Genomic DNA, 20249 nt, shown 5'->3' on the forward strand with positions numbered 1-20249 from the left:
ATAAGTTTTCCTTCCATGATGTGTGGTAAGACCCCATAGAGAATCTTTGAATACAGCTACGTGTTAGGTGCTGTGACGGTGAGAGACTGATGCATTTCTCGTGTTACATTAAGAACTGTGAGGCTACAGCCAGCAGCCAGTAAAACTCAGCAATTAACATATTATATCTAATTTTGATAAAGCTTTATCTTAAGGTACACATATTCACCATTAACTTGTGGCTTATAGGCATGTACATTTGTAGCTTATTTGCCCTTTATTAACCATTAGAAAACATTTATTATTATTATTGACTTATTCTTCCAAAACCAAACTCTGTGTCCTCTGAGACATTAGCTGAGTTTGCCCTTAATAACCTCCTAATCACTGCTTATTGATTATAAGAGTCAAACTGCTAGTAAGCTAGTTATGGACAAGAGCTCAATTTACAAGCTAAGTTTAAAACATGGCTAATTACACAGTATTAACAGTTTCTAGTCAGTTTCATCAGAGTAGTCTATATTTAAGTGGAACCGTTATCATGATTTCCAGTTCCATATTTTTATTTTCTATTTTTTCACCATTCAAAATATTACTCGAGTGATGTCCGCGTACTTAGATCTGTTTCCTAACTCCTATTGGAGGCGTTAATCAAACTGGATGAAACTTGCTATAAAAACTGCTGAATGTTCCAGGATTATCAATATCTATATAGCTTTTGGGAATCATAACTTTTTTTTATAACACTCAAATTTATATATATATATATATATATATATATATATATATATATATATATATATATATATATTAGATCACATGCATGTTATGAGCATGCGTAGGTGTATGCTGTTGACATATATGTTACGTATACCTGCACATTGGTGCTTCGTAATACATGTTGTTAGACTATTTTTTTAGTGGAATGTGTTGTCATGGTTATTTGCAAACAGGTGTTAATCAAGAGGTGACACTAATAGCGCCTGTAACTGATGTATGCTGCAAAGAAGAAGGACAATAACAATAACTATGTTCTTATTATTTATTATTCATTCTTACAGAGAGGCTGTGTTATTCATCACTGTTTGTTTTATTCAATAATATAATGAAGATAAAAAGAAAAATATCACAATTAACATACATGTCTGTGTTTTTATACATGATCGTAAAAATACGCACTGCAGGCCTGCTAATGACCAATGAAAGGCCTGTAGGTGCTTTTTGGTAGTATTTCTTCATTTTCTTAAAGAGGCCTTGATGCAGTTCATCACCTGAATGGAAAAAGATGTTTCTGCACCCTGTAAGGTCAAAGCTGCTAGTGACCAAAGTAAGTTTTTCATACCACACTGTATACCTTTTTACAACCAGTTTCAATAAGCAACACTAACCAACCAGTCAGGGAAGACACCTTTGTTTCTGTTCTGTTTCTGTTCAGCTTCCTGGTTCATCATACAGAAAATGAAAATTTTACTTCCAACACAACTTTAATATGTTTAAAACATAAGCATCCTTGACAGAAATTGACTTTTAAGTTCATATTTTTATTTTAGACCTCACGAGTTCAAGACATTTTGTAGCAACTTTGAAATTCTTACGCAGTCATGTGAAACTTATCAACGCTGGGATGCTGGGAAGAAGTTACAGAGCAAGTCCTCATGGCGGGGATAATGTAAGTTATTGTGCAGCATTGCATGAGACGTTATCCTACTTTATTAACTACTTTGGACAGTTCTGTGTTTGTGTTAAATTTAAGTGTAAACCTAAGTAAAGGAGTCACTTATATTGCAGTTAAATTCCAAATATTGCACATACTTTACATTGCTTCACTGTGTCCAGGCTCCTTCGACACTGCTACACCATGAAAGTCCAATCACTAGGTGTGCGTCCGTACTGCAACAGAACCAAGGTCACGAAAAGGTTACGTGAAAATCTGGTCCTTTGGGGCCCGCACAGAAGAAAATTCATGCCACTAAGTACTAAACTTCTCTCGCCTCAATCTGCTTAATTGCGAGCGCAACACAAATCAAAAAATGAACTCAAATATCCGTAAGCGAATCTGCAAACTCAGCCGCCAAACGGAACACAACACAACACAGAGAAAGGAACTATAATAAAAAATCAAAACAAAATGTTCCCCAATCCGTGACAGCCGCGGAGACAAATCCAATTATTTGTGTCTCATGTTGCAAATTTGTTCTAATGGTCGAAGTGAGAAAGTAAATAAACGCCTGCGAAGGGGAAACAAAAGAATGTGATTTCTAATTAACTTGAAAGAGAAACAGCAGGGCGACTTAGTAAACCCATCTTTCATCTGCTGCCTCAGACCACTCGTTTGTTTGTTGCACAATGTTGTCTTCAAGAGGGGCGGGAGGAAGAGCGTGTGTGGGGGGCTAACACTGCACTGCTTCCCTCCAAATGAAATGTCAACAGATTTAACAGCGCTGCGGAAGGAGCGCAGCGTTTTCCAGCGTTTTGTCAATTTTATTGTTCATTAAGCTACGCACCCCCCCACCCTCCAACCCCGTCCCCTCGCCCCTCTTCCCCCAAATCCTCTTCTTCCTCCTCCTCTCGCACTTGTTCGAGGCTTCATTTGCAGCATCTTGGCTTTGAAGATCACAAAAGGCTGAGGCAATAATTGGGTTTGTGCAATTACGACAAGCTTAATGAGAGAATTCGGGAGTTTGTCTTTGCCCCTATCTGCAACTCTCCATTAGGCCAGCGACTGTCTCTACTCTGTCGACGAAGGAGGATGTTATCGCACACAAAGATGGCGGCAGTGCATTTGTCGCACATATCACTTACAAGGCCTGGATGATGGAGAGAGGAGATATGCTAATTGACCAGCGCAGACTTGCAAATACAAACAAAAAAACAAACAGAGAGCAGAGAAAGTAAAGAGAAGAAGACAGACAGAAGGCAAGTTGAAGCGATAAACTAATCAAAGTGCTTAGAGGACATTTAGGAGACCAAGAAGACATAATATCTTTATAACACTGTAATGCAGTAGTGAGGCCTCCAATGCAAATGTAGTCAAAATAACTGATTCTGCTTTGAAAGTCCTTCAGTTTCTGCAGTCCAGAATGTCAGAACACCGAAGGATGTAGGAGATGTGATCAACAGTTAAGGTAACTGACCTTTAAGAATCATAAACCCTTAGATGACTTAATATCTCCCACACAAGTCCAGACAGCTGCCATCTTTTAGTTTGTTTGCAGGAAGTTTCATTCTGATCACTATACTGTGCACTATGTGATTTCATCAGTGGTGATAACGCATATGGGTCTATAGCTATGCAGTTGCATAGGCCAGCACTGGAGCAGTTGAGAGGCACCACCAAAGGCACAGGAGGATCAGTCCGAGTGTACACCAGCACACAGCTCATTGAAAACAAAGTGGGCCCTATGTGACCCTCAGTGTAAAATGAGTACAAGTGCAGAAGTAAAAGTGCAAGAGCACAACAAAGTAGCAGCCACGAGTAGTAGACGTAGTAGTACACGACGATCTCGAAGGAGAAGTTCAAGTCAGATGCTGGGTGGCTATGGTTCTGGAGGTAAAGCATGTCATCTGCTAAATGGAAGCCTGGTTGCTCCAATCTGAATGCCAAAGTATCCATAGGCAAGAGTAAAGTGCCAAATAAGACCCAGTCCATTTAAGATTTTTAATTTATTGGTAGAAGCCACTGAATTTTATAATACCGCCTCCTGTAGTTTCACATCCAGCACACAGAAAACATGCAGAAATGTTTTATTTATTTTGGTTTTTTAATTTATCTGCTGTACCACTGAAGACATTCTCTGTTATGATTACGCCCATGTCTTGTCTGTCCCTGCCTTCTGTTTCTTATATTCCATTTTCATTTCTGAAATTGCACATCTTCGACTACTTTCACTTTGTTATAGTGACTCTCACCAGAGATGTGAGTGAAGGAGTTGAGGAAGAGACGGGAGTCAAGTCAACTGGCACTTAATATGAGACATCTGTCCTTTGGAGCCTCTTTTTAAAGCGATGTCAGTCAAATATTATATGTGTCACAACTGCATCATAGATTTTTTTGGTTGGAGCTCAAACAAAACACATTACTGCTGGGATTGGTTTACGGGTCACAGTCAAGAGGATGGAGAACAGAGGAGATGAGGAAGCAAATTAGAGAAGTGAGATAATCTTTTCTCTTTTGTTACTGCTTGATGTCACTTTCTGTTTAACTTGGTAGTGTTGTGTTTATTGGAGCGCTTCCTGTTTTTCTGATTCCCAGACTGTTTCCCCTGTTTCCTATTAGCTACTAATGTGTCAGTTTACCCTCCACCTGCCTGCCTGCTTGTGTCTTGGAGTTGTTCCCAGTTGCTTCCCTTTTGGTTTGCTCTCATTAATTATCACCCATTCGGATCATTGATTTTTCTCTGTTATAAATACTTTGCCTGGACTTTTATTAGACTCATCCTGCTACTTCCCTGCAGGGGCATTAATTGTTTTTTTCTCTCCATTCAAGCTCATTATAGTTTCATTTGCTACCTGCCTCCCTATTTGCTTTTTCCTTACGAGTGTAAACTGACACATACAACTGGTTCTGAAGCCTATTCATAGATTAATTCAAATATCCTAGACTAAGCCTTATGATTTTAAATGCCTTTTTTAAAGCCTAGTTATCTAAAGTAATGGACAGTGCAGAAGAGAGGAAGAGAGTGCAGACAGGGTGGAGACGAGTGTCAGGAGAAAGATGGCAACAAGAGTGAAAGGGAAGGTTTACATGATGGTAGTGAGACCTGCTATGATGTATAGTTTGGAGATGGTGGCACTAACAAAAAGCCAGGGGGCCAAGCTAGATGTGGAAGAGTTGATTTTCCCTGGGACAGACAAGACAGGACAAGAAATGAGTGCATTAAAGAGACAGCTCAGATTGATTGGTTTGGAGACAAAAAAAACCAAGACTGAGATAGTTTGGACATGTGCAGAGGAGGGATAATGGAATACTGGACAAAAGATGTTGAAAATGAAGCTGCCAAGCAAGAGGAAAAGACGAAGAGGAAGATTCATAGGGTGAGATGGAGCAAGATGATACCCTGTGAGAGAGCCAAGAGAGCTTTAGGCCTATTTAGACCTCAAGCTGCATCACATTGTGTATGGAGAATAGCTTTGATACTAAACATACACTATATTACCAAATCATTGAATTCAGGTGTTCCAATCATTCCCACAGGCGTATAAACCTTCCAGTCATGAACTGTCCTCGCTACAAAATGTTCCACAGTGGAAGTGATTGGGAATGACAGCATCTCAGCCAGAAGTGGTAGGACAAGTAAAATCACAGAAGCACACAGTGTGCAGAGGTCGCTGACTTTCTGCAGTCAGTCGCTACAGATCTCCAAACTTCATGTGGCCTTCAGACTAGCTTCATGGAATGGGCTTCCATGGCTGAGCAGCCGCATCCAAGCCTTACCTCACTAAGTGCATTGGAAAGTGATGGATGCAATGGTGTAAAGCAGAGGACTATAGACCAGTGGAGACGTGCTCCCTGGAGCGATGAATCACACTTCTCCTTCAGGCAATCTGAGTTTGGCGGCTGCCAGGAGAATGGTACTCACCTGACTGCATTGTGCAAAGTGAAGGGGGACTATGGTGTGGGGCTGTTTTTCGGGAGTTGGGCCTGACTCCTTAGTTGAAATGAACTCTTAATGCTTCAGCATTCCAAGAAATGTTGGACATTTTTTTCCAAGCTTTGTGGGAACAGTTTGGAGATGGTCCAACATGACTGTGGACAATTGCACAAAGCAAGCTCCATAAAGACATGGATGAGCCAGTTTGGGCTGAAAGAACTTGACTGGCTTGCACAGAGTCCTGACCTCAGTCTAACAGAACACTTCTGGGATGAATTAGACTGAAGACTGCAAGCCAGGCTTTCTCGCCTAACTTTAGGGGCTGAGATCAAAAATGTGCTTCTGTAAAAATGGTCAAAAGTTCCCATAAACACACTCAACCGGCTGCAAAGGGTGGGCCAACATCATGTGAAAACTAAGAATAGGATGTTACTTAAGTTCATATGTATGTGAAGGCAGACCAGCAAATACCTTTGGCTATATACTGTACGTCAGTTTGTTTCTATAACATGTAGGATGTTGAGGTCATCTGTTAAGCATGCACAGGTACATTTCAGTTGAAAACACTGTTTGAGGACAAAATGCACTGTGCTGAGAACTAACAAGGAACTAAAGTAAGGATCACACTCAAGCTCATATCGCTGCTAATAGGCTCATTGCACAGCACAATAACAGAAAGAAGGCAATACACAACAGCCTCATTAACACAAATCTAGCCTTCAGCAAAGCATATTAAGAATCTCTTTAAACCTGCAGTGCTGAGTAGACTTTAAATGTGACCTGATTATAGGCCATGTACAATATTACCAAGTCATTACTCATTACTTAATGAGATATTTCACTTATTATGTACTTACAGCAAAATAATGGAATCGGTGGGTGTATGATAAATAACGACCGACAGGGGTTTGTTCAAAAAATAACAGTTTAATAGTTTTATCTCAATGACTTACATAATAACCACTCAGATAACCGTTCTGTAATGCAATTATGGAGATGCAAGATAAGTGAATATTTGGAGGGAATATTTGTTTTTAATAGGTCTTGCCTTTCATCAGCCACATTAATCATTTAATTTAGTAACATTTCCATTTATTTGCCTTTTTTCCAGCGAAACCTTTTAGTTGTTGTCTACCAAAAGTGAGTAACTAACAAGCCAGGCCTGTGACAAATTATAACACTGCTGTCATTTAGCCCAGTAAATCCAGCTCCCATCTTTTATTTTGTAGGATACTGCTCAAGTTAGAGTGTTTCGCATTACTGAAGGCTTTATTCAAAGTAATTTAATAATACTTGAGAGAAGAATCCTTGGGGTAAAAGGAGTGTAAAGAACATAAATGTTCAATCAGCTGTTACTAAGCTCGAGCAGGCATCTGTGGGAAAACAGTGTCAGCATATGTGTGGGCATCCACCTACCTGTATATCCGTGAGTTCTTTTGTGAGCCGTGATGTCACTGACTGCTTATCTCGACAGGGGATATGCAAGTTCTAAAACACACAGTTTTAATAATTTTATTGTCTCTGCAAATCAACTTGTTGTAAAATAAGTTTAGAGAAAAGGGTGAACATTAAGTGAGCAGATGGAGTTAACGCAAGAGGCCACAGGGTTCTGGTCACAGGATACCATGAGCCTCATTATTCAAAGCAATCCCTATAAGTATTAAAGTATGCTATTTTCATATTAAACCATTAATCAAATACAGATGGTGGAGCAGGCTTTTTTCCTTACATTATAATTTCTTAAAGGGAAATGTAATCACAAAATGTATATTTCTTTAAGCTGTGATTAAGCAGAATGTGACATGGCAAAACTTTTTGCAAAGTGATGCGCTGTATACTCACTGGCCACTTTATTAGATATACTTATTCAACAGCTCATCCCCACGTTGACATGCTAAAGCTCAAAGTGAGCATCAGGATGGAGGAAAAAAGGCCATTTAAGGAAATTTGCCATCATTATTGGTGCGTTTCAGAGAATGCTGATCTACTGGGATTTTTCCACACAACCAACTCTGGGGTTTACAGGAAATCATCTGAAAAAATGAAAATATCCACTGAGCCGTAGTTCTCTGGGGGTAAATGCCTTGTTGATGTCAGGGGTTGCAGGAGAATGGTCAGATTGCTTTGAGCTGGTACGAAGGCAACAGTGACAAAAACTGCTTGTTCCAACCATGATATGCAAAAGAGCATGTCGAGCCTTGAACCAGATGCTGCAGCAGCAGAAGACCACAGCAGGTGCCAGACTTATCAGTTAAGAAATTACTGGTGACCGCCCGCAGTGCTGGTCAAGTTACTTGAACATAGTAATTACATAGTGAGTAATTACTGATTTCTTTTTCAAGAAAGTAATCCAGTTACTTTGTTCAAATGAAATCAAATTAATATTCAAACCTATTTTCTGCATATTCCAGCATATAAAATAAAATAATGTTTTGTGTTTACACTCACTCTTTCAAATAGATGCAAGTAAAACACAGCAAACAATAAATAAAATCAAAGACTCAGCGGCACTAAGTCCTGTTGCTCTTAAATCTATTGTCAGCTGTTTAGCAGGAGTGGGATGGGTGGAGGTTTGTGCTGTGCCGCAGTGGTCATGTCAGTGGGGGGATCCGGGGGTTTCTCTGTGAATGTCACATTCCCGTGGCAGCGTGCTCGGTGCTTGTTCAGATTTAAAGTTTCATTTTTCACTGTCGAAAGACGTTTTCTTCCCACGCAGAGCGTACAGCAGACGTCAGTGTTTTTAGTCACTTTTTACGGAATCAAACTCAAATTAATGTAAGTACGTCCAAGCTTTAAACGCTGCATGGTCGTACTCTCTCCTGCACTCCATAATATCCACTGTTGATCTGCACACGTCTGTTGCTGCCACGGATGTCGCGCTCGGACGTCATTGTCATGAGACACTCTCACACACAAAATCACGGTTTACTGATGCAGTAACGCAGCGTGCTTATGGGAAACTAACAGTAATCTAATTACTTTTTTTGCAATAGTAATACCTTACTTTACTCATTACTTGAAAAAAGTAATCAGATTACAGTAACGTGTTACTTTTAACACATTACTGGTAGATTCACCAATGGCATCATTTTAGAAATCCTACGTTCCTTCATTCTTGAATTATCAGATTCAAAAGATTTCAGTAAACTTTTGAAAACTTGACCTCTGACCTTGAAGTCACTGAGATTCGAACTCGTTCAAGATTTTTAGTGGCTGCACCGTTGCTCCGGTCTCAAAATTATCTTGTGCAAAGCGTCCTTGGGTTTCTTGAAAACCGCCATACAAATCTAAGTTATTATAATTGTTATTATAATCACAAACTTGGGTTCCATGCCGCCCACTTGCCCGATGAGGTAACAAAAATACCCCATCAAATTTTACAGCTGAGCAGTAAAAGGGAAACTGAGGCTACAATTTGCATGGGCTAAAACAAAAACATAAAACAGAAGACTGGAAAAATGTCGTTAGGTGGTAGAGTCAGAACAAAATGAAACTGTGGATCCATCCTGTCTGTGGTGTAACAGTGTGGAGGATATGTTTTAGAACATACTGAACTCCTTAGTACCAACTAAGCATCATTTAAGTACCACTGCCTACCTGAGCACTGTTGCTGACTGTCTCTTTGCCTTTATGTCCACAGTGTATCCACCAACTAATGGCTGCTTCCATCAGGATAACATTCCCTGTCACAAAACTCAAATCATGTCAAATTGGCTTCTTGAACATGACGATGAGTTCACTGTTCAACCAAGCCTCCACATTCACAGATCTCAGTGCCTTTTCGATGTGGTGATACAGGAGATTCCCATCACAGATGTGCAGCCGACAAATCTGCAACAGCTATGTTATGCTACTTGTTGAATTGTTGAATCTGTGCCAAAAAGAATTAACGCAGTTCTCAAGGTAAACCTGAAGGAAGAACTAGTAAGATGTACCTAATAAAGTGGCTAGTGAGTGTAAGAATACCAAGTTAGCTAAACTTACTATTTAGCCCAAGATTCCCAGGAGTCCCAGGATTTTATGATCACACTTCACTGGTGGTTATCATTAAATACTGTTAGTATATTCAACTAACATTTTTAAAACTATAGCATTTGCTGCAAAATTTGAATAAAGTGAAATATCTTTAACAAAAACACGTATCAGTATCTTTAGTGATCCACACTACAGTACATTAAGTGTATATACACTTAATGTATGATTGGATTTAATGTATATAAATTAGTTTCAGACAGGAAACATGTTGTTTGTCCCTCATGCCTACAGTACCTCTCCCAGGTAGACAATGTGTCCAATAGGGCAGATCATGCAGGCAGTCCCGCTGCCAAACATCTCTTTGACCCGCTGCTGTTTGAGAGCACAGCATAGCTGGCTCATGGTGAGGTAGCGCTCTGTCACTTTAAACTCACCCTGAAAAAAACAGAACAGCAATCTTTTGAAAATGTGTTCATGCACTGTAACCTTTGAGATATGTCATCAGCATCTGTTGTGCTGCTGTTGTTAAAAGTGTGTTCATCTGTCCATCAAACAATAGAGAGTCAGGCATGCAGCTACTGATATCAAACCAACTTCACAGATTACATGAAATTTTACACAGGAAATCTCATTTTCTTTTAAAAATATGCACATCTGGACTCTATGTGTGTCTGTTACCCATTTCCTGGTTAGTTCGAGGATGCTCCGTCGAGTAATGCCTGGGAGAATGATGCCATCCAGAGGTGGAGTTGCAAGCTCCTCCTCTATTAGAAAAAGAAAAACATTATTTGATATAATAAAAAATAAAAGAAATATGAGGTTTTTTGGCAATATTTTCTCACTGTTGTTATGGATAGACTGTATATTAAAAGATAACCTTGTACCCTTTGATGTAAAACCTGGTTTTGTGGACTGTTATGAAGCCTCAACCTAAGAGCAGTTCCACTTCCTGTTAGACCCACTGTACAAAAATGGTTGAAATTGAGCAATTTACAAAATGGACACATTAGTAAAGAAGGTTTAAAACTAGCAACAAAAACCATAAACACATCAGAAAAGTGTTTACTGAGGCAATAAATCAAGTGACTAGCAGTGTAGTTTCCTCACAGCCATCCAAAGAGCTTTAAGTTCTTTCTTTGACTAGAAAGGTCACCACTTCCTGCTTATTAGACAGACGTAGGTTTATGTCCATCGTTTCTATACAGTGCTTTAAACCTACATTATTTCTAATGACCAGCAGGGGGTGACTTTTGTGTGTAATTCTGCCATACCAAACATACGGAGCCCCTGAAAGTAGCGTCATCGTTATTAAGATACAGTCTCTGCAACTGACCAACCTCCATCCTGATTGATCCAGTGCAGGAAAATATTCATAGTTCCTGCCTCAGTTATCTGGTGGTCCTGTCCATACAGCCAGAGCACCTGCTGACACCCGTAATCATCTGCTTCGTACTGGGCAAACAGGGAGCATCCATAGTTCCTGTGGAAATCCAAAGTAAGATCATTAGGATACACCTGTAAAAAAAAGACTTGATCGTTCTGCGTGTTATACATACCCACACTGTAAAATCTTAATTACCAAATCAAACTAAGTCTTATATCAGAGTGCCATGGCTGATATCTTAGGAAATTTAAGCAAGCTTTCATGCAGTATGCATCTACCCACCCTCCCATCTTGCAGTCTCCAGTTCCTCCTTTCCAGGCCCGTGTGTATTTTGGGTCAGCCCACAGGGAGATGGCATCTGCCTCAGAGTTGAAATAAGAGCCAGCTTGACACAAGATCACATACAGCAAGGCACGGCCAGGCCGCTTTACGCCCAGAGAAGGCTGCCATAAACACATTAAGGAAATTAAATTGTTTTTCAGTTTTAGAAAACATTCGCCCCCACAAGAACGTCACCATCCTCCTCACCTCAGTGCTAATAAATGTTGGCCTTATGTACAGACTTGCTGAGTCTGATTGAGGAACCCAGTCCTGGTCAATCTCTACCAATCTCCTGATACACTCCAGCAATTCTGTCTGATCAAAGGCCTGGAGGAGTGAGACAACAAAAGACAGAGGGCGATAGCAAAAACCTATTCATCATTGTTTTTCCCCAGCTCATTCGTTCATTTATTCCCACATTAAGCCCCTTTGTTTTTCTCTACATCCATCTTACAGGCAGACAAGCTCTCTTGGCAGAGTCAGCCATGCGGCTCATGTTGAGCATCGGTCGGAAGAGACGCAGTCGGCTGTCATCTCCGCGGTATACCTTGAAGCCTTCAAACAGCTATTGAGAATACAGAGAACATTGAAAATACTGAATTCTCTTTAACCCTGATGGCTTTTTAACCACACATTCAAACTGTAAACTGAAATAATGCCAACAGCTTTATTCTGTTAGTATATGCATTTATTTTACTGCAGTACAGATTAATTGTTTATTCCATTAAAGCTCAGTGTGCTATTGTCCATTAGTCAGAATTTTACAAATTTTGTCTTTACTCAGTACCAAATTAAAATAGGTGTTAAAAACAGCCTGGTATAACATAAATAAGAATTTGAAATGTGAATCATGCAAAGCTACTCTAGTAAGCTACTCTTAAAATAAGGAGGGGTTTGGTGTACCTGAATGCCATAATGTAGTGAGGAACAGGCTGGGTGGAGGGAAAGATTTGTGAACGGCCTGATGAACGGGGCTTGCCAGCCCTCAGTCACGCTCCACTCGACAGTCAGCATGTGGTCAGTGAAGACAGTCCCGAAGTCAACCACATGTGGCTTGGTTTTTAGAGCTGGGGACAGCTGAACAGCCAGGTCAACTGCCTGGTTAAAAACACAGAGCAGAATTATTATTATTTCTTTTTTAAAATAAAGGGATGCATGAATCTGAATCCAAGCTGTGTTAACATTTACGTTTGCGATCACATTTCACCAACTGATCCACTAATCAGGGAAAAGCGCTCCCTGCAAAGTCTCATGAGCGCACTTTCTGATCATAAGCATATAATCTGCATGCTGTGGCTTTCTTTGCAATCCTCACCTCTCCTCACAGACAAATGCAGCACATTAAATCATGTTATATAGAAAATAAAGTACTCCTTGTGTCATGCTTCATTAGTGATACAAAACAACAGGACGATGCAGTATCTAGCACACAGCTGCACCATTTTTGCACTGTTCATTTTGAAGTTGACCTTTGTGACCCTGCCCACAACAACTGGTGCTCCTACCTAAATGCTGGCTCTCATTTGGCTATTAAAGTATTTTCAGTGGCTTTGAAGCATTTATGTCACGACACTGGAATGCAGGTGCCGTCATCAGTGCACCGCATCTGGAATAGCCTGATTTTGGTAACAGACATTGATTGTCTCTGAGACCCACTGTGTTCATAAACAGGCCGTGGCTATGCTTTGCTACCATGCTAGACCATATTACCCCATCCATGTTTGGCCACCAGGGGTTGTTGTAACACCAACATCGATACAAGGTAATTCAAGAACTGGACAGTTAACCTCCAGTGATATGGCTTTATAATTAAATCAGTGGGACTGGAACACACAAATGAGAACTGCATTCAAAAGCAAAGCAATATTTATCCCCCTAGAAGCTCTCTGTCTCAACTAGACCACCCAGAGGTCAAAGATCAGTGGGTTAAGTATGAAACAGAACAGCATCAAATTAACACTGACGCCTTGAATATGAGTCATCCAGTCTCTGAGTCCGTGATGTCACCAAGCTACCTCTGTGTTGCTGCAGTGACAGCAGGTTGAGAGAGATGTGAAAGATTTATCAAGAACTATGTGAAAAAAAGGAACAGTTGGGAGTGCTGTCCTTTCCTGCTGTTCAGCAAGACGGAATAATGTGATCCTTCTTTTGAAGAGACACTTCCTGCTGGCCAGCAGTCAGTTGTGTGTTGGAATTGGCCAGGATTAGATCGGCACTTTATCCACTCCCTTCTGGTGCAGATGGTTACTTGCGCCATAATCCCAGATTACAGTTCCGGTGGCTAGTGGTGAGTGACCGCAGTACGAGCACTGCGTGAAATTGATTAGAGGAGTGCAGTTATTCTGTTTTTCAATCATTCTGAACATAAATACACAAATGTGATGCACGTCTTCTCTGCAGACAAACCAAAGTATTAGCTCCTATGTCGCACACCTTCACAGAACAGCACCGGAACGCAGTGGTAGTTTTAGAATGTGACAGCATGCACCGTCCTCAGAATGAGCCATAATCCTTCTTCGCTGCTATCTGCATCCAGCCAGTGTTCGGCTGGGATTAAATGGCTATAAATATGAATGTAGCTGAGTGTCTACAATGTGCAAGAAGAAGAAAGAAGGCTGCACAGGGCGTCTGACCTGGGTACTCCCACTACAAGGCAAATTGAGTCCCTTCATGTGAGGTGCCTTTCAAATATCTGACCTGTCAGAAAATAAGAGGTTTCAGGGTAGAACCAATGGAGACGCTCAGGTACCAAACATACAGGTCAAACTGCAACACATAACTCCAACTTTACATTTCTTTCAATGGAAGTGAAAGTTGGCAGACATCTCCAAGCCCGGGCCAGTGTGCGTCTGCACATGTCCACCCTAATCTCTACCTGAGCCTGCTATCTACTGCTCAGGTGGTCAGGGTCAGAAAACAAGCAAAGCCCCAGCTACTTAGCGTGAGCTGGGAAAGTGGATTCTGCTGAGCAGGCTGCACTTGTGACAAGAACCAGAATGCACTACATATCCCCCCTCCCTCCTCTTTCTCCCTTCTCTAAAAATGGCAGCATCATCAAAAGAAAAGGCTTACTCGGGTTGACAACAAATGGACTTCTTTAAGTGCTGGGATTTGTTGGGATTCGTTTTTCAAGTGTTCGTCGTCACAATATGAACGCCGATTCATGACTGACTCTCAAGGCCTTTCGGTGCTGCCCTTGGCAACATGAAGAAAAGCAGCGGAACCGGAGTATCTACTCTGTAGGGGAACGGGGAAGATTTTTAGGTGCTGAGAAGCCGAGGAATCACCAAGATGCTACACCTGGAGCTGCTACTGAGGGTAGGTGTCTTTAAGACATTGATAGAATTCAGACACATGAATTTGATTCATTACCTTGAAGCTCTGAGTACTGTCGTCAGCCATTCGGGTGGTGGCTCGGTCGCAGATGCGTCCCTGAAAACAGTGACAACAATCTAAACAATATCAAGATGGCAATAAAAATCAACAGCATACAAATGTGTCTGGATTGTACAAGTTTTTATTCATATAACCTGGGAAAGTTGCTTTAGTCAGGGGGAGCAATAAACCCCCTTTCACATTACTAATTAAAGTGGCTTGTTTTGATATATAATGTACTGGACTCTTATTTCTACTGAACAACATCATCAGAGCTGCTGACTGTGTGAGTTTGTGTTATACTGTATATTGCGACATTTCTCTTTAAAATAATTAGCTGAGTGTGAAATGCTGATATTGTCACTGCAACTCTTTGTGTTTGTCACACTTGGTTAAGAGGTGGGATTACAGGAAATAGAGATGAGATAGGAAATGTGCTTACTACCAGATTAAAGAACAAACATGGTCACTGACATTTAACAGTGCTTTAATAGTGATACGTTACCTTGAGAGAGGAGACGTCACACCTGAGGTCGCTGTGATGGCAGTGAAGCCGGCACTAGACCTCCAAGTTGTACTTGTTAAACCGCTTACACTTAATCTCTCGAATTGAAACCAGTCCCATAACTGAGTTGTACTGGCAACAAAAATCAAATGAACCCACCTTGTGTTACAGGCAGGAAATAAGTCTCTTTCTCTCTTTCTATTCTCTTTATTTGACCTGTTCTATTTTATTGTATTGGTAATGGAAATAAGGTTATAGGACTGTGTCTGAGTGTGGAGGGGAGTAGGCTTGTGGGACACAATTAAAGGAATGACTATAAAGCGAGACTAACGTACTGTTAGCCTGCTACACTGAGTGCTGTGTCCCCTTGAAACCACAGGGAGGGGGTGCTGACTCACTTTTTAGAGTCAGAAACACCCACCGACGTTTTAACTCCTTCTGCCTCGAGCTTCCAACTACCTGTGCGCGTGCTCAGCTTGAGCATCTGGACAGTTGGCCAAACATTTTGTGGCGGATTCGATCATACGAGATTAAAAAGGTAACAAATATCTGCATATGTATGACTATTGAACAAGGATATTTAAAGAGGTTTGCATGTGCATGACTGACTTTAAATGTTCCTATAGCACAGTTTTTTTTACGTAGATATGCGTACAATTAGTAGCTCGTTCTATAGATTTAGTATAATTAAATGACGCCCACTTTTAAACTTAAATGAAACGGGGTGTATTAAAAGAACAAAACAAACAAACCTGAAAGCTTTGCTAAAAACACACACAGAGACAAAAAAAAACCCGCTTTTGTGTATTTTTTTTAAATCTCAAGCTAACTCTGGAATTAATTGGCTCGTTCTCACACCTGTGCGCCAAAGTAGGTGAATCATCGAATCTGAACACATTTGTTTGAATCTGTTAGCATCATGAGATGCTACCGTTTTACAGCCTTGTAGACTGGTTGGTATATAACACTGTATATCCTCCTGTTACATTCATGCCTTATTAAACTATTTGGGCTTTTAGTTAATTTTAATAGATTACTCTTTCCTTTTAAAAGATATCTTCCTGCTTATTTACCCTTCCTAACACTGAACCTCTAAATATTTGGATAACTTGAATGATCACATAGCTCATTTTTGTTATTTGGTTCCTCCAAAAAACAAGAAAAAAAAATCCCCAGTCGTTCTTATATAACACTATTCACGCTGTAGTTCTATTTGCCCATTATCTGCTTCTAACCTTGGAGTTAGTCCAACCAAAGATAAGCTGTCATATACGTGGTGAATGTGCTATTTATCCAGTGCTTCATGGTGTTATGCTGCTCAGTGTTTGTGGTTTCCCTGCTGAAAAACCTGTTTGATATTGCAAGGTTCTATTTTAATTCATTTTTATCAAAACGGTACTTTCTTGTCCTTTTTTCAGACTTCAGCCTCTCCTCTAGCCAGGAAACCAACATCACACCCTCGCCATCAGCAGCATGGACTATTGCACACCTCAGCCGTCGCGCCGGCACAATCCCGTGGACAGCATCTGCCGCAAACTGCAGACGATTCAGTGGCGCGGTGACCGAGAGCCCAATTCACCTTTCCAGATTCCCAAACTGTCCTCCAACAGTTACGACAGCCCTCAGTGTGGCCTCAGGCACAACTTGGAAGCCATCCTGAAGAAAGGGACCCTCCATAGAGACAACAGGGAGAAGGAGAAAACGAGAGAGATGGGGATGCCGAGCAGAGCAGCTTCCCAGCATTCCTCTGTCCTTCTGACCACACCTTCCACTCCTACATGCAACCGCTCCACACCAGCTAATGTCACATACACTATCACTAGTACTTTGGGGGAGCGGCGATGTGCTGATGGAAGTGATTTAAGACAAGTTAAAACGTGGCAGGGGTATTGTTCGACTCCCACGGGCCAGTCCAAGGACTCCCCTTACTTTACATTCACACGAGGACCTCAGTCAGCACAGCCTGATAGCGAGAGGCCGAGCAGGAGCCCACCTTTGTCTCGTAACTTCACCCAAAGTCGCAGCACCCTCTCCTACAACGTCAACTTCAGTTCTGCAGACAATACAAACCCTGCTGAGTGTGAGCTACCCTACCCAGCTCTGGTTGTGAAAAGACTGTCTATGGGAGATGGAGGTAGGGTGCAGAAGTAGCTTCACTGATCATTAAAACTGTCAGTTGACAAAAATTATCTTTGCACAAAAACTGTTACATCAGCAATAGATCCTCGAAAATGATTGTAGTCACGAAGCTGTGGATTAGAAAAGCATGGAGATGTCAAACTGCAGATTTACTTCTGAATTAAAAGTCTGAATTAAAACCGCTTGTGAACAAACGACCTCAGCAAGGCATGCTTACCAATCGAGCAAAGCAGACTGCCCCAGGGCTTCAGAAGCCTTGCCATGCTTCAGGTATAATATAATAGTTGTGGACTCCTATTGTGCAGGATACACAATGGGGGCAAATGTTAAACTGGATTCTGATTTATTAACCCATCTTTAAAAATAGGTTAAAATATGCAGTACAGTGTTTACAGTACATTAACATTACCTAATCCTTAGTTTCAAAGTAAGCATAAAAAAAGTGATTTTTTAAGTGGCAGGCATCAACATGAAAGCTTCAGTGCAAAAATATGTCTTAGAGCCGAGGCTGGCTTTGTTACTCAAAGCGGTACCTCTAGAGGTTAATGTGTTTTACTTCACAATGCCCTCTTTATGCCATCACAGACAGGGTTTGAACAACTAGCACTTTGGAAGTGTGTAATGTTATGTACTGGAGCATCTCTACCTTGTCCTCTGCTGGCACAGTGCTTTTTGTCAGAGAAGGAGCACTCTGGATTTTCCTGCCCAGCATTGGTCCTCTGCAGTCGGGATGAACAGCAGGAGTGACTACAAGAAAATCATGAACTATTTCTTTAAGTCCTTGTCTTGAGGAGGGTGTCACTGTTTTTGTTTGGACTTTCTTCCTCCGCACTGGAACTAAATCAATCAGTAAATCTTGCCACATATCAAACATCGGACCAGTTAGAATTCCTGGATGGAAGCGGCTGTAAGAGTGAGAGGAAAGAGTGGCAGAAATTTGGCCCAAGAGCTTTTGTTTAGTCACTGGTGCTGGTTCAGAACTAGTTTTCAGACAGAAACTATGTAACATTTTCAGATTTTTGCTTCCAGACGGTTTAATTTAAATTCAAGACTGTAGATTATTAATTAAAAGCAATAATTACTAGCTGTAGTTCTGAAGTGACTTTCCTTTTGTGACTCTGTAATGGATAATGTTTCCTCGTTATACTGTCACACACTCCATGCTGTGCCTGCAGGAAAATGTATCATGTGCTTTCTTTGCTACACAGCTGAATATTCTCTGTGTTTGGTGTGTTTTCTTCAGGGCCTTCAGTTGCCTCCGAAAAAGGGAAGGAGAATATGGCTGAAATCAGTCTTATCTGTGAAGAGAATCTGCTCGACACCATCTTCCATGCTTGTGATACCCAGCGCAGAGGTACGGCCGTATGTGCTCGCACAGTAATCAGTCAGTCAGGCACTAGCCATTAGCTCAATACAGAAGCCTAACAATGAATTTTAAGTCGCTACTTAGCGTAGTGCAACAGTGCCTCTTTTGTACAGACTGCAGAAGTCATTTCTTCAGCTTAAAACATTTGCATAGTATCAGTCCTCTCTGCGCCTTCCTCTTGTGCCTGCTTTTGCTCACAGCCACTCTCACATCTCAGAATGTGAAAATGTTTCTTCTGCTTTTTTACAGAAGCTTCTGTGTTTTCTGACATGTTAGTGATTTTCTGCTGTGACTCATGGTGCTGCATGGATGGCATATTAATAGACAGAGAGAGGGGTTTTTGTTTTTTGCCTCTTTCTTCTGTTTATAAAACCATTTTTAAACAGTTAGACAAACCTAAAAAATATCTTTTTTTTATAACCACCAAATCTGATTAAATCCAAGGTTGCAGTCTCTTCTTGTGTTCGGGCTACTCAGGTGATTTTCAGAAAAATGGTGCGCAGAGCTTTTTTCTGATTACTGTCTGAAGCTTGTTGAGTAAAGTCGGCACTGAGAAATGTGTGAAACCAACCACCAAAAAGTTAACTGTGGCTCAGTCACTATGGTTACTGCTTTTGCTGCCTACACCTATAACCACAATCTGTCACAATGTATCTGGGGGTGTTTAACTGTGCAAAGAAAGAAAATCTCAACTTGAAATGAACAAGAATATAAAAAGTGTCTTCAGCTTTATGATCAGATAAAGTTCTTTTATATCTTGAACATCAAAGTGTATCTAACGGGTCTTTTTTCTCCCCCCTATTATTTTTCTAGGGAAAGTGTATGTGTCCCATATTGTGGACTATCTGCGTCACACCACCAGTCGCAGCTCTGAAGATAGCGGATTGGAGGAACTTTGCAACATGCTGGATCCAGAACACAAAGACGTGTCAATTGATCTGGACACATACCATGCTGTCATGAGAGAGTGGATCGATGACTGCCGCAACAATGGGTACTAGAAAATGTTACAGTTATATTTCAGAAATATGTATGTCGAAAGCTTTTCAGTTTAAAAAGGAAAAAAAAGCTAAGGATTTATTAGGTCTGCAATTTTATGGTGAAACCAATCAGACATTGTGAGATTTGCAGTATGAATGTGAACATCCTGGAGCATCTGATAAGGTGTCCTAATGGCAGTAGGCTTCACATCTACTTGATGCTTAATATTTCCATATATAAAAAAGAAATCACCTTTAAGGCATTCTTGTAGGATGAGCTAAACTAAATATCCACTCACAAGTGGATTTCAGAAAAAAATATTTAGTTTGTTTTAGGTGAAGCCATGGAAAATTAACGTTTTGCATCTTAGTCTGATGTGTGGGCTGGTTAAAGTGACATTGCATGAAGTGAGAGTAACTGCTGCATGACGTATCTTTTTACTGGTGCGTCTTGTTACTGAGTAGAAAAGAAGGGTGTCTTCATCATCATCATCTGACAACGAAGGTTGCTTAGATATAGATAGAGAATCTATCGATCTAGTTGCCTGCTTATAATAATATTGACTGTGTGCCAGTCGGAGAGCTCTCTCTAAAATGCTGTCAGTATGTTTGTGGATAAAGTAAAGAGTAGTTA

General features: G+C 40.8%; 2 protein-coding genes across 6 annotated transcripts in view; one reads left to right on the plus strand and one right to left on the minus strand.

Moving 5' to 3' along the window:
• Positions 1-1129: 1129 nt before the first annotated feature.
• On the minus strand, positions 1130-14916 carry bcat1 (branched chain amino-acid transaminase 1, cytosolic). The gene is made up of 10 exons (XM_085437253.1): positions 14623-14916; positions 12154-12348; positions 11705-11815; positions 11458-11577; positions 11212-11372; positions 10883-11025; positions 10224-10309; positions 9840-9980; positions 6987-7058; positions 1130-1869 (listed from the first exon to the last, which is right to left on the minus strand). The coding sequence occupies exons 1-10, from the start codon at positions 14650-14652 to the stop codon at positions 1831-1833; spliced, it is 1098 nt and encodes a 365-aa protein (XP_085293379.1). The 5' UTR covers positions 14653-14916; the 3' UTR covers positions 1130-1830.
• Positions 14917-15590: 674 nt separating this feature from the next.
• irag2 (inositol 1,4,5-triphosphate receptor associated 2) overlaps positions 15591-20249 on the plus strand; it is a 28824-nt gene continuing 24165 nt past the window's right edge. For all 5 annotated transcript variants that reach the window (XM_085436257.1, XM_085436260.1, XM_085436261.1 and 2 more), the window contains exons 1-4: positions 15591-15668; positions 16549-17264; positions 18513-18623; positions 19449-19629. In XM_085436257.1, coding sequence (XP_085292383.1) covers positions 16604-17264; positions 18513-18623; positions 19449-19629 — 953 coding nt within the window. In that variant the 5' untranslated portion in view covers positions 15591-15668; positions 16549-16603. The remainder of the gene's footprint in view (positions 15669-16548; positions 17265-18512; positions 18624-19448; positions 19630-20249) is intronic.

This window comes from Copadichromis virginalis, linkage group LG17 (genome assembly GCF_057382275.1).
Source record: "Copadichromis virginalis isolate Kocher_CV1m ecotype Utaka linkage group LG17, C_Virginalis_male_GT1.1, whole genome shotgun sequence".
In the NCBI taxonomy this organism is placed as follows: Eukaryota; Metazoa; Chordata; class Actinopteri; order Cichliformes; family Cichlidae; genus Copadichromis; species Copadichromis virginalis.

Coding starts and splice junctions, on each gene's coding strand:
- bcat1 (XM_085437253.1), bottom strand. CDS start 14,652: ATGGCTGACGACAGTACTCAGAGCTTCAAG. Junction 11,816..12,153: donor CACTACATTATGGCATTCAG/GTACACCAAACC, acceptor TATTCTCAATAG/CTGTTTGAAGGCTTCAAGGT. Junction 11,373..11,457: donor CAACATTTATTAGCACTGAG/GTGAGGAGGATG, acceptor TGTTTATGGCAG/CCTTCTCTGGGCGTAAAGCG.